The 14,564-nt window shown below is 48.4% G+C and overlaps 1 protein-coding gene across 5 annotated transcripts in view; it reads left to right on the forward strand.

Annotated features, from left to right (window-relative positions):
• Positions 1–14,564, forward strand: part of DNAJC4 (DnaJ heat shock protein family (Hsp40) member C4) — a 97,679-nt gene that overhangs the window by 65,839 nt on the left and 17,276 nt on the right. For all 5 annotated transcript variants that reach the window (XM_089781169.1, XM_089781170.1, XM_075939058.2 and 2 more), the window contains one exon: positions 14,286–14,491. In XM_089781169.1, coding sequence (XP_089637295.1) covers positions 14,286–14,491 — 206 coding nt within the window. The remainder of the gene's footprint in view (positions 1–14,285; positions 14,492–14,564) is intronic.

Genomic DNA, 14,564 nt, shown 5'->3' on the forward strand with positions numbered 1-14,564 from the left:
CCAAAATAGCTCTGCAGTATAGACGTAGCCTGAGAGCCCAGGTAGGCTCGTTCTGTCTGTTTCTTTGGCACAAGGAACAGTCAGTCATGTTACTTCTGTAGCACGCTTTCACCAGGATCCTGGCTACACTTGTGCACTCGCTCTCGCTGATCCTGCAGTGTGCTTGTGGTGTACAAGACCCCCCCCCCAAACCCATTCCCCATGTCTGTGTTGCAAAATATTCTTGTGGCTGTTGTGAATTGCTCTCTTGGGGGTACAGCACATAGAATGATTGTATAGCACTGGCTCAGGCAGTTTGGAGGGGTCACAAGGGTGGGAAAGGCTCCAAAGAAGCAAAGGAGTTTTCCAGTTCCATCTGGATCTAAGGAGCTCAGTCTGGCCACTGCTGAAGGGGCCGGGTACGCTAGTGGGCTCCAAATCTGGACTATGATGAGGGAGCTTCCCGCTCCCTCCCTCCCTGCTTGAGACATTTAATGAGATGGGAAGGTCCATCTGTTGACTCTGACCTATCGTTTTGAAACAACAACCTCAAGGCCCCACTTCTTGCGTCAAATCATTTAACTAGCGAAAAACCCCTTAATGAGGATTTATGGGCTCGTCAGGCACACAGGATGTCTTAACTCCTTAGCATCTGCCAGGTCTTTCCTTCTCCATACTCTAATGAGGTGAGGCCACAGGCAACAGCTGGGATTGGAGTGTGGTTGGGATGCCCTGAGATCTGCCAATCAGCCAGCAATGCAGACCTATCCCCTCTGTCACCTGGGTATCCCAGTGGGGAGAAAGCAAAATGCTGACGTTGCCTGGGTTCTGTTCCCAGCTCTCTAGGAAGGGGGTGGGGTCTGTTGGTGACGGCAGCAGCCTGGGAGTCTGGATGCTTGGGTTGTGTCTCTGGCTGTAGGAGGGGAGTAGGGTCTTATGTTTATGGTTGGGGGTGGGATTCAGACTCCTGAGTTCTGTCTCTTGCAGGGGAGTAATTTTAAATGGTTACAGAGGTGAGGGCTGGGAGTCAGGATTCCTGGGTTCTATCTTCAACTCTCAGAAGTGCAAAAATTGGTTCTCTGGCTTATGCTGGGGGGTTTCTTCTCTTAGGAAATGTATGACAAGAATTGCTGGGAAAGGTGGAGTTTCGTGCCTTTCTGTGCCAGGTTCTTCAAATGGGGCAGAGCCGATAGGGATGCCCACCTTCCACAACAACGGGCAACAGACGTTGCCAAAGAGACCGCTCCCACATGTTGCATGGTGGGGTTCAATGTGAGCAGTCTGCTCTGGGGTGGAGTACAGTAGCAAGGCTCTGAGACAAAGCCCTGCTCTTCCAGAAGGGTGCACCAACACTGTGGCTACGTCTACACTGTAGCCTTCTTCTGGAAAAGCTTATGCAAATGAAGCACGGAGTAGAATATCGCCATGCTTTATTTGCATAATCAATTAGCAGCCATTTTTGCACAAGAGGCTTTTGCACAAAAAGGAGCTGTGTAGACAGCTCCTTTTTACGCAAAAACCCCCTCTTGCACAAGAGCCGTTCTTCCTCATTTTTTCAGGAAGAACGGCTCTTGTGCAAGAGGGGGTTTTTGCATTGGTGGAATGAGTTAGCCACAAGAGATAGTTACTGTTACTGTGATTCCTGTCTCCACCAGCTAAGCCAAAACTACACGCATGGCCCCCAGCCACCAACACTCCTGCTGTGGACAGCAGCTTCCTGTGCATGCAACACAAGCATTGCAAACTGCAGCAGCAAGAATCAGCTGTGAGAGAGATGGCATAGGAGAGCGTCCTAGAAAATGTCCTTCTGCTGGCAGATCTAGAACTGAAAGAAAATCCATCCAGGACAAAGAGGCTATATTCAGTGCAGGTTTCTTCACCCACGGTTCTGTGACTCCCAAGACAACCACTCAGCTGGGACAGAGGGGTTCCAGTCTCCTCCATGGGCTGGATTACCCAACTGGACCTAATCTCCCAGGGCACCCTGGATGGGGGGGTGTCCCCAAACTCAGTAGAGGTTGTGCAGCGCCCTGCATAATGGGGCCCCTGATCTTGATCTGGTTCTAGGGCCAGGCACCGCAGGGCCCTGATCTCAGTGAAGCCTTTAGGCACTACCACAAAACATACAATAAAGGGACTGTTTATTCTCTGATTTCAGCTGAAGCAGGATCAAGTCTTTAGCTTTTAAACAATAAAGAAAGCCATTGAATCACCATTGAAATTATACAAAACACCCTGTCCACCTTAACATTTTGGTGCTTGCAGACGGTCTACGGCTCACTTACAAACCCGCTCCCCAAAGGGATGCTTGCATCACCCAGGGGCTCTAACGAAGATGTTCCAGGATAATAAGGGACTGGAAATTGATGATGTTATTTTTTCCTTTGGGAAGAAAAAAAGTCTCATGTTAATTCCAGCTGCATTAGAAATAGAAAAGAGGCAGTAATGCAGAATAGGCAAAGAATGTATTTGCCTTCTACTTTGGATTTGATTCCCATCTCCACCAGTTTGTTCCTTATTCCTGATTGCCCATACACATAGGGTGCATCTAGACAGCAGCCCTAGTTCGGGATTCTTCCGGGATCCCGAAATAGAGTTTTCTGCATCTTGACAATGCACACATTATTTCAAAATATCTTTTGAAATAATGGGCGTGCTATTCCGACATCCCTGCAAACCTGGTTCCACAAGGATTAAGGGACGTTTCGTAATAGCACTTTATTTCGAAATTTGGTGCTGTGTAGACAGCATCAAATTACAAAATAAGTTATTTCAAAATTAACTCTAAATAAGCCACGCAATCTGCGTAGCTCAAACTGCTTAGCTTGTTTCAAGATAAGGGTGCAGTGTGGATGCACCCATATAGTGGGGTTCAGGGAGAAGCCCCTGGACAGGCTATTCTGTAATGATCTAAAAGTTTCAGAAGAGTGCCCATGTTAGTTTGTAACTGAAAAAAATTAAAATATAACAAATAGTCTAGCAGCATCTTAGGGTACGTCTAGACTACATGCGTCCGTCGACGGAGGCATGTAGATTAGCCAGATCGGCAGAGGGAAATGAAGCCGCGATTAAAATAAAATTTAAATGGCTGCCCCGCTCTGCCGATCAGCTGTTTGTCAGCAGATCGGGGCAGTCTGGACGCGACGCGCCGACAAAGAAGCCTTTCTTGATCGGCACAGGTATGCCTCGTGAAACCAGGTTTACCTGTGCCGATCAAGAAAGGCTTCTTTGTCGGCGCGTCGCGTCCAGACTGCCCCGATCTGCCGATAAACAGCTGATCGGCAGAGCGGGGCAGCCATTTAAATTTAAATGAAGCCGCAATTATTTTAATCGCGGCTTCATTTCCCTCTGCCGATCTGGCTAATCTACATGCCTCCGTCGACGGAGGCATGTAGTCTAGACGTACCCTTAGAGACTAACAAAGAATATAGATAGTATCATGAGCTTTCATGGGCATCACCCACTTCTTCAGATGTAATGGTCTACTTTATGTTATTCATATTACAGTAGTGTCTATGGGGACAAAGATCAGTTTCCTGGTGCTGGGCACTGTTCAGTCGCATAGTGAAAAGCCTCTGTTCCAAAGTCATTTACAGGCGAGGGGAAATGAAGCACAGAAAAGGAGACTGCCATACAGGAAGTCAGTGGCAGAGCTAAGGATTAAAACAACAGCCCTGATTCAAGCCATCCTGCTCTAACTACTACATACCACTCCCCTCCCAGAAACAATAGTAGAAATTAGGGATGTTAAATATCGGTTAATTGAATAGTTGATTAACCTCATGAATTCTTATTGGTTACTTGACTATTCTGTTGTCTCCGGGGGTAGGGCCAGCAGCCAGTGCACTCTGGCCCCACTCCCAAGGAGCCCCCTGCCACTCTGCGCTAATGCTTCTGTATCAGAGGCAGGAACACAAGGTTCCAGGTGGGAGATGGTCTGTGAGGGGAGCCAGTTTAAAAAAACAGCTCCCCTTGCAGACTGGCTGGCTGTCGCCCCATCCTGCTGCATCTGATACACAGGCAACAGTGCGGGATGGCAGTGACCCCTGTATGGTATGGGGGCTGAGTTCCCAGACCCGGCGCGAGCCAGAACTGAGTCAGGCTGCCTGCCTGCCTGGCTCCTAATACACTTTAAATGCAGAGCTGCAGCGGGGGTAGGTCCCAGACCTGACATGAGCCAGGACTAGTTGACAGATAGTTTCACAAAAAATACCAAACATGGCAGGAACAAATTTGGTTGGGGGGGGGAAGTTGAGCAAAAAAACCAGGGACCAAAGTTGTATTTTCTGGGGGGGTTTACTGGACACATGTCGCAAATACTGGGCTGTCTGGTCCAATACCAGACACCTGGCAACCCTAGCCAGAACTGAGCAAGGCTAGTGGCCAGCCTTCTAAAAAATGTACTGGCTGGGGGGACGGGGAATGTGTGTAGTCTATAGTACTAACCTATAAGCTTTTGCTTAATCAGTTTATTGACTACACTATTACATTCTTAGGAGAAACCAAGATTCCCCCCCCCCCACGCTCTAACCACTAGACTCTACTCCTCTGCCCAGAGCTGGGACTCGAACACTGATGTCCTGACTCCTGTACTGTGAATCACTTTTAACAAGCTGTTTCTGTTGTAACTGGCTGACATGTAATCAGAGAATCATAGAAATGCAGGGCTGCAAGGGACCTCACGAGGTCACCTAGTGCATGGGGTAGGAGCAAGCAAACCTAGACCATCACTGTCCCCCATGTTCTTAAAACCCTTCAGGGACACAACTTCTCTAGATAAGCTGTTCCAGTGCTTAACTAGAGAAAGTTTCTCCTAATATCTCCCCTGCTGCAAGCTAAGCTGATTGTTTCTTGTCCTGCCCTTGGTGGACATGGATAACAGTTGATCCTCATCCTCTTTACAATAACCTTTTATGTATTTGAAAACTATTGTGTTCTCCCTCAGCCTTTTCTTCCTTAGACTAAACATGCCCAGTTCTTTCAGCATTTCCTTGTAGTTCAGGTTTTCTAACCTGCTGATCATTTAATATGCTCTCCTCTGGACGTTCTCCAGTTTTTCACATCTTTCTTAAAGTGCCGTGCTGAAAATGGGACACAGAACTCCAGCTGAGGCTTCACCAGTGGTGAGTAAAGCAGGGCAGTTGTCTCCCATGTCTTGCAGACAACATTCCTCCTGATACATCCCAAAATGACATTCACCTTTTTTGCAATTGTCAACGTACATTCAATTTATGATCCACTATAACCCCCAGATCTTTTGCTGCAGTACTACTGCCTAACCAGTTACTCCCGGTTTTGTATTTGGACATTGGATTTTTCCTTCCCAAATGTAGTATTTTGCACTTGTCTTTATCGAATGTCATCATCTTGATTTCAGACCTATTCACCAATCAGGAAAGCAGACAGGATCTGGGGCCCCAATCTGGATTGTAGTTTGTGCAACACTCAGTACAGTGAACCTTATCTCAGTCCAAGTCTGTGAGTGCCTAGTATAGTGCAGCCCCCTGTGTCAGTCAGGTCTGTGTAGCATCTAGCATGACAGTGCCATGATCTTAGTTAGGATCTGTGTAGCATCGGTCACAGTGGTACCTGATTTCAGTTGGAGCTCCTGGAACAGTGGAGATCCTGACCTTGGTTGGGGTCTGTGCAGCACCCAGCATGATGGGGTCAGCTGAGGTCTGTGCAGCACCAGCACAGTGCAGTCCACATAATTGTAATGGAGTCTGGTTTCAAACTCTGCCTCTCTGGGTCCCACTCAGTTAAGTCTCCCAGCCTGAGGTGAGGGTCCAGAATCCTCCTCTGGCCAACCCCGTGGAGCAGGCAGGACAGGCTCTCTGTAGACCCAGATGGCATTACCCATTAGGAAAAAGGCTCACCTCATCCCTCCTCTCCCTCACCCCAGTAGCACACAGTGAGTGGAAAGCTGAGCAGTTAAGCTGAGCCCTGACCCACTCACTCCTCTGGATTGCTGCCCTACTTACGGCTTTCCATTAATCACCCATCCTGAGGCTGGGCTGGCTCTGAGCTCCGGAGCCAAAACAGAGAGCACGAGCGCAGTGAGTCAACAGGAACCAGAGCCCAACATCTGTGCCCCAGCTGCTGGAAGCAGGAGCCTCAGCCACAGGAGGCAGGAGCCTGCGAAGAAGCCCCCACTGTCTGCATCTTGGGGCAAATAAGGGGAGCCTGTCTAAGCTACATCCTGTGACTCTTTGCAGAAGGGCATTTTGGGATGAGGCCAACTGGGCCCATGATTCTGTAGGCCGAACTGTCCTGTCTGTGAGAGCAAGCTGCAGCTCTCCAGCTCTGCCCCATTGCTTGAGCAAGGGAGTGGCACATAGGAGAGCATCCTGTACCGGGTCCTGATGGGGTGTCTCTTTCTGTGCTGAGCAGAGGAATGGCTTGTAGAGGGCAATGCTGTCTGGGGACAGGGGCCCTGCTGCTGCTGGGGTGTCTGTCTCTTACCCGCCATGCCCCTGTGATAGGTATTGCAACTCATCTCCCCAGAGGGATTTACCTTTAGGGGGGAGCCTATAGAGCTGAAGAGGGCATGAGAGTTTCTGTCTATAGGAGTCCCAGAGCAGAGGTGCTCTCTTTCCCTATTCAGCTCCAATGGTGGTTCTCAACCCCCAGTAGGAAAGTTCTGCTTCTTTGTTGAATCCCATCAGGTTCTAGAAGAGCCTCTTGGCTTTTCCATTAGATGCTCAGAGCTGCTCTTCCCTGTGCTTTAAGTACCCATCAGATGGAGGGATATCAGTGGTGTCTGCCGCCCACTTTAAAAAAGGAGATGGTATGAGCATTCCACCCCTTGGTGCTGTCAGAGCAATGAACTAGAGTGGCATCAGCACCCCATCTACACTGAGCAATGACTCTGCATGGGGGCAGCAGTTCAAAAGGAAGTTTATTAGGGCTGGATGGAAAATAAGGATTCTGCATTGGAAAAAATGTCAGTGTTTTGACATTTGTTTCCATTCCAATACAGAACTAAACCAAGACCCTTCTCTGGTTTGAGAAAAAGTCACCCCAGCATAGGCAATAGTCTGGTTACCAGGGCATTCAGCTGGGATGTGGGAGATCCAGGTGGAAGTCCTTTCTCTGTGTGATTTGAAGCAGAGATTGAACCTCTGTCTCCCACATCCAGCTGAGTGCCCTGGGCTATCCTGGGAACAGGGGTGATCCTGCTTGGGGAAATGAGACCTGCTGATGCATGTCTCTCTCTCAAGAAAAGAAATCCCATCCTGAACCTGGGAAATCTTCCTGACTATAGCTTTCACAGCACCAATGAATTCCCACAAAATGGTTCAATTCAGCGAACTGGCATTTTCCAGATCAAAATTCTTGAGTAGCTCAACAACTGAATTGGCTAAAAAGCTGGATGTGGGAAGGGAGGAGCATGTTGGGATGCCTGGGACACAGCCTCATTGCTCCATCCTGTGCCTAGGAGGTTTTCCCGTTGCTTAGCTCCATGGCCAAGAGGAGTGATATCAGTGAGGTTTGGCTGGGCCTGAGATGTGTCGGCCTGGAATGAAGATGATTACTGGACTGTGCGAGGTGATAAAGTCTCTGCTGAGGCTTTGACTAGCCCTGTCCAGCCCATCCTCCCATCCCATGGCTGGATCAGCATCACAAATGATCTGGCTGCAAAGCTGAGTTAACTCTACTCCAGGCAGCTGGTTTGGGTGGGGTTTGGGGATGGAAAACAGCTGGGAGGGGAAAGTTAATACGTCTTTTTTGAGTCAAAAGAGCAACAGTTTTGGAGGACTTGTCTCAAGAGGTATGGAGAATAACCAAATCATTTCCAGAATGCATCTGCTGGGAAAGGGCGTAGAGATGAAGTTAATACAGTAAATACATGTTCAAAGTTCTCCTTTAGAAAGGAAAAATCAATGCCCAAAGACAAAACAGGGAATAAGTAGCCAAGCTGCAGTAATGTGACAAAAGATCTGGGGGTTATGGTGGGTCACAAATTGACTGTGAATCAACAATTTGACGCTGTTGCGGAAAAAAGGCAAATATTGTTGTGGTGTATTGTGACTGAGTGCCGAGGGCTAGCACTTAAGCCTGCACTCTGGTTGCTGTTAGTACTAATTAGATTTGCCTGTAGAAGACCTAATTTGACTACCAGGCCAAATTGGAGCTATGAGTATTTATGCCGACTAACCCATTTCCATTTCCACTTCCACTGGAAGGCATATTCAAGGGAACGGGAGAAAAACAGAAGGCTAGGGGAGCCTAACAATGAAAGTCTTCTTTGAATAGTGTCCCTGTGGATGCTCAATGTCTGGGGCACTCACATCCCTTGTCTGTCAATTGGAGATTTTTGGTAGTTTGTCTCAGCATCCATCCCACGTTCCCTCATGTCCAGTTTGGAGACTATATAGGATGTATGAGTAAACTGCCTTGTTTTTTTTCTTTAGTTAATGTATCTACTTTTTATCAAAGGATTTAAAAAGACTTTCTTTTAACCCTCTTCCCTTTTAAGGAAGGAGATCTTCCCCTGCTACATATTGTTGTCCTGAGGTATGCCAAGCTCTCTAGGTTTCAAGTGATGTGTCTCTTGCCAGGAAGTCCTCCTGGTCGGTAATGAGTATTCCCGTCATATCTGCTGTTTGGGGAGAACCTTATATCCCACAAAGGCTTTCCATCTGTGCCAGTTTTAAGGGCAGGATCATTAAAAATCAGGAGCTAAAGCTGAGATATAATGAAAAACATCCCTCCAGCCAGTCTCAGATTCACTCCAAAGACCCCTTTGAATATAGAGTGCAGAGTGCTGTACCTGCATGAGCACTGCTCTGACAGTGGCTCTCCCTGCGCCGAACTGGTTCCCCACGGATCAGTAGCTATCCGGGGTGGAGAGCTTCCAGAGGGCGATGGCCACCCGCTTGTGGAGGGGAATGGCGGGCCTCATGCATGTGTCCCATCGCTGCAGAGCAGAGGCGAGCCACTTGCAGAGCTCGAGGAAGGTGTCCTCTTCATCCTGAAGTTCTTGGTCCACTGTTGGTCTCCCCAGCGCTCCAGGACAATGTGGTCCCATCAGTCGCTGCTGGTGTCCAGACGCCAGATGCGGCGGGGCACGCTGGTGTCCAGGCGCCACTCCTCCAGGGCCCCCAGAAGAGGCAGGGAGAGGGCCAGGGGGCTGGCCTGCAGCAGAAGGTGCCAGGCAGCCTCCAGCAATTGCTGCCAGGCTTGCAGCAAGATGTTCAACATGAGCACCAGAGTGCCCAGGGGCAGCTGTGGCTCCATGGTGCCGAGTGCTACGGTGTCCCAAACGAGAGCGACCGAAGCAAACGAAGAGGACAACGCTTTGCTGTCCCTCAGCGAGGTAGGCAAGCAAGCGGGAAAGCTGAGAACCAGCTGTCCAGGCAGGTCCCTTTAAGCACAAGCCTCAGATAGCCTCAGACAGCAGCCACACAAAGCAACTACTAACCTGATGCCCTGCTGGAACCGGTTTCAGCTGCCCTTAAATGCGATCCAGCGTCCAATCAGTGTGGACGTGCTATTTCGAAATAGCAAAATGCTATTTCGAATTAGTTTTTGTGTCTAGATGCATTATTTCGATTTAGCTTATTTCGAATTAACTAATTTGAAACAAGTTAATTCGAAATAGCGCTGTAATGTAGACATACCCTGAGAGATTATTGATACTGAGACAAACACAGTCACCGAGATGAGGCCTTTTCCTGTCATCCCTTGACTCTCCAACACTTTCAGAGAGTGCTAGGGCTCCTCCAGTTAAAAAGGAATTTCCCTCCAATTTGAATATTTCAATCCAGGGTTTCTCAACACTTTAGACAAGAGATTCCCATCCTGACACTTCAGACAAAGTGGGGGAGTTGCACCAAAAATGACCTGTGATCTCCTGATCTCATGAATGCCACCCCTAATGTATTTTGACCTCCCTCCGTGGCCATATTGGGATTCTTGGGCTGTATCTTATGAGCATATTTCCCATGTCTGTAGTCTCTTCGATGGGGAATATGGGGGAGTTGCTCCTCTATTCCACCTGTTCCTCCTCCCTTACCTCAGGCTCAAGAATCCTTTGAGGAGCAAGAGGCCTGGGCAGATAAACAGATATTTCTTCATCTTCCCCAGATGAAGTGGCTATTCCTGCCCCACTGACTGTGGTAGATGACATGTGACGCTTTCTAGAGTTAATGAAGCATACCGTGGATTCTTTCCAAATTCCTTTGGAAATGGTCAAAGAGTCACACCTACCCAAGTTGCCCTGCCTATTAATGAGGCCCTGTTGGATCCTGCAAAATCCACTGGCAGAACCCTTTGAAAACTCTGCCAAAGTGTAAACAGACCATCTAAGAAATATTACACACTGGCTAAAGACTCTCTTCACCTATCCAACACCGAACTCCCTGGTTGTGGTGAATGCAGTGAACAAACATGGCAGACAAAATCATGCAAAGGCTACATCATATATAAGGACCAAAAATGTCTTGATCTATTCAGCAAAAAGACCTATTTATCATCCACTCTTCAGTTTAGGATCCCAAACTACCAAGCTCTCATGGATAAATCATTCAAATTATGCCAAATTCACCACCTTTAAATTATCAAGCATCTGCCAGCTAATCAGCGTGAGCAGTCACCTGGTAGGTAGAACATTGATCTGCCTAAGAGACATAACTACATGTCAAACTCCTCAAACTGAAAGCAGTCAGGACTGTTTGAATCCACTTCCTGCCTCTAATCAGGAAGAAATCCATAAAGATTTTCATAGACCGTATAACTTGCATATTCTATATCAGTCAGCTGGGAGGAATCAGGTACCCTCCCTTTGTGCCAAAGCGGTGAAGTTCTGGAACTGGTATATAGCCAGTACCATTCTTATTTTTAGCAATTTATCTTAGGTTTGGCAATTTCCATCCAGAGACTCTCTGGGTAGAGCTCTGACTGTATCATATTGTGCTATGTATCTTTAGATATACAGCCTAGGATGTTGGCCCATTCCACAAGATCTCTATCTGCTGCTATGATATTATTCAGGTTTGTCCCTCTTCTGGACCATTTGTAAGGCTACCACTTGTTCTTCCATGTATACCTTGTCCAAGCAGTATGTAGTGATCCAGTGTTTTAGATCAAATGCTGCCATTGGAAATGTTGTGTCATCTTCAGTCTTGGTTTCAGCTCCAAAGGCCCATCTCCAGCCTGACATGCTACTCAGTAGTCACTTGAAGTTGAGCCCTCATAGAGATGCTATTTGATGGAGAAGGAGAGCTTACTCACCATGTGCAGTAACTGGAATTTTTTGAGATGCGTTTCCCTATGGGTGCTCTAGTGTCTGGCTTCCTTCCCTCTGCTTTGGAGTATTTTTTGTGGTAGAGAAGGAACTAAGGGCAGATCATCCACATAGCCTTATATAGCATTGGAGTGGGCACAGGGAGGTACAAGGCACACAATGGGCCAAACAGGTGTTACTCCCAAAAATTTCAGATTAAAGGCATAAGAAGGCACACACCTCAAAGAACTCTGGTGAGTAAACTGGTGAGTACACAAGATGAGTAAGCTCTCCTTTGGAGCAGAGACACCTCACACCCACTTTTGGAGAAGGGGACAGAAAGTTGAGCTACAGTGTGTCAATATTTGGCGATTCTGTTATGTATAGAGATTAAAACACTGTAATAAACTATACAAGTTACAAGCAAAAGGGTGGCAGAGTGGTCTGTGTTTGTGGAAGGGGTGTATCAATTGGAGTATTGTATGTGTGAAGTGGGAGGTAATAGTCCCACTCCACTTGGTGTTAGTGAGGCCTCAGCTGGAGTACTGTGTCCAGTTCTGGGTGCCCCATTTTAAGAAAGGTTTGGATAAACTGACAAAGAGTCCCAGAGGAGAGTAACAAAAGTGATCAGAGATTTAGAAAATCTGACTTATGAGTAAAAGTTGAAAGAATTGGGCATGTCTAGTCTGAAGAAGAGAAGGCTGGGGAAATACATAGCAGTCTTCAGATGTGTGCAAGGTTCTTATAAAGAGAATGGGAATCAACTGTTTTCCATGTCCACCTAGGGCAGGATAAGAAAGAATCATCTTAGTTTGCCACAGGGGAGATTTAGGTTTGACACTAGGGAAAACTTTCTAACGCTAATGCTAGTTAAGATCTGGAATATTTTACCTCGGGAGATTGTGGAGCTGTTTTCCTTGGAGATTTTTAAGAACCTGCCAAGGATGATCTACATATACTTGGTCCTGTCTTAGTCCAGGGGGATGCACTAAATGGCCTTCTGAGGTATCTTCCAATTCTACATTCCTATGATAACCTCTCTGCTTTCATCAGCTTGCAGGATTTCCATCAGTCTGCTGTCTTTCCATGAGTATGCAAAGCTGGGAGGGCTCTAGGTTTAGCACACAACAGGGGCTGTTAGTCCTGGATTCTGATGTTCAGTCTTTGCTCAGCCAGCAATGTACAATGTGGTTTGGATGAACCTCTTCTCCCATCTGCGTGCCTCAGTTGAGGCAGATTCGGGAGGCCGGATTCCCTGTGCTCTGAGATTTTTGCGTGCAGGCAACCAAATGGTTAACCCAGAGAGGTGGCAGAAGGTCACTGGCATGTTCCTGGGACCATTCTGGCCTAGCTGCTTGTACAGAGCAGGACCGAATCACAGCTCCCAGAGCAGATTCCTGGCCAGCGAGTAACCACCTGGATTCTCCAACTCTTCTCTTCATCCCAAGGATGAACTCAGATGCTGGGAGCAGGGCCCTGCACACCCTAGGGATAGAGGAGTCTGCAGGGACAAAGGAATCATCATCTGCTGGAGATGGAAATTGTTGGCTTTTAACTTTGGAAGCATCTGGCATTCTTTTTTCCGTCCAGTTGAAGGCAATTGCAGCCTGAACCAGGAGGCTGCAAGGCCTGTAGATCAGGAGTGAGAAAATCCCCATGCCCAGGCAATGAGCCCAGAGGAAGGACCTTGACCAGAGATGCTTGGACTCAACTAGGAGCTGAAGTTAGAGCAATTCAGATGAGAGCTCAGGTACCACTTTGTACCAGTGAGGTGATTAACCAGTGGAACAACTTCCCAAGTGCTAGGTGGATTCTCCCTCACAGCAGTGTTACATCTGCTCTACTTCAACCAGGGATTAGTTCAGGTCGTCTTGTGGCCTTTGAGATACAGGAATCAGATTGGCCTCTAGGGCGCCCAAGTCCAGGCCCTGCTGTCTCAGCCAACGGGGCACAGAATCCTGGTTGCTCATGTGCATTTGGGCACATATCCAAATGGTGGCACAAATGCGTGCATGCACCCTTCTGCACAAGCACATGCACACTCTTCTGTTAACAGTTGTATTTCCCCCCTCCCCAGCCTGGTAAAATAGCTGTGGAGAGAAGTAGGCCTGAAAGGCAGGGCACCTGAGTCCAGTGCTTCATTCCTGAAGGGACTCTCCTGGTTTAATGACTCCCTACCAGTGTCAGAATCGCGGTGTCTTGATGCTCACTTCAGTGCCATGGGCACTAGACCAGTCTGTCTCACACACTGTCTCTCCTCACCCGGCCAGTAGCATTTGAAGTATGGCCTGAGACAGAGCCAGTGATTCTCATGTCACCAGACAACTGCCCCCTATGGGTTGCTTCTGGAGGAGTGGAGCAAAATGGGTAGATCTCCCTCTCCAATCCCCTTGGGAGCTGGCTTCCCATGTCAGTTGTCACCAGCACAGAAGCCTGGCAAGAATGTAAACCTCCAAACAGGCCCATTTGTGTGACCTCATGGCAGCACAGCCTTCAGGATACTTGCGTCAAGCAGGGCCAGTGCAAGGTCTAAGAGCAAGCAGCAGGGTCTTAACCAGGAGCCCGTTTACATTCCAGGGGGATTTGCACTCCATAAATGTGAGCAGTGGGCCAGTTCTGATGAGAGTGGGGATAGGTAAGCAGTGCTGGGGGCAGGTTCTGTAGTTCTGTCTTCTCCTGAGCCTGCTGGCCTGAGCTTTAGGTTCGGGGGCAGTGTTTGTTGAGCAGAAGTGGGGCGAGTGCATGAGTGTGCATGTCAGGAATGCGTGTGCACATGGTGTTGATTGGTGCCTGAGTGTGCATCTGGGAGATGTGTGTTCATGTGTGGTGGGGTGCGTGAATGTAGACATGGCAGTCAGGCCTGCTAGCACTGCTTTGCCATTGTGGCTGCCCTGGTGTACTAGGGTTTGTGTACATGGGCAGTTAGTGGACTGTAAGCGTGTGTGCTGTTGATTCACACCCTGACTGGCTATGCACTACCTTGCTGTGTAAACACCTCTGCTGGCTTCCCGGGACTGGGTGATCTTCAGTGCAATACTGTTACCCAGGCCCTCACCCTCCCTCTGTCTCTGTCCCCCAGCTGCACCCTGACAGAGACCCCAACAACCCCAACCTGCACAGCCAGTTCATCCAGTTGAATGAGGCCTATCGGGTGCTGAGCAAGGAGGGCAGCAGGAGGTTATACGACAGCCAGTGGGCCTGGCACGCAACCCGGCCCACTGCGGGCAGGAGCCCCAAGAACAGTCCTTTTGACTTCGCAGAGCCAGGACCCAGGTCTAGTGCCAGGTAAGGGCACTGGAGCCGCAATATGGAGCACAGAGGTGATGCTGGAGTAAGTGTCCGGAGCCTGATATCCCGC

This window comes from Pelodiscus sinensis, chromosome 11 (assembly GCF_052426305.1).
Source record: "Pelodiscus sinensis isolate ZL-2025 chromosome 11, ASM5242630v1, whole genome shotgun sequence".
Lineage (NCBI taxonomy): Eukaryota > Metazoa > Chordata > Testudines > Trionychidae > Pelodiscus > Pelodiscus sinensis.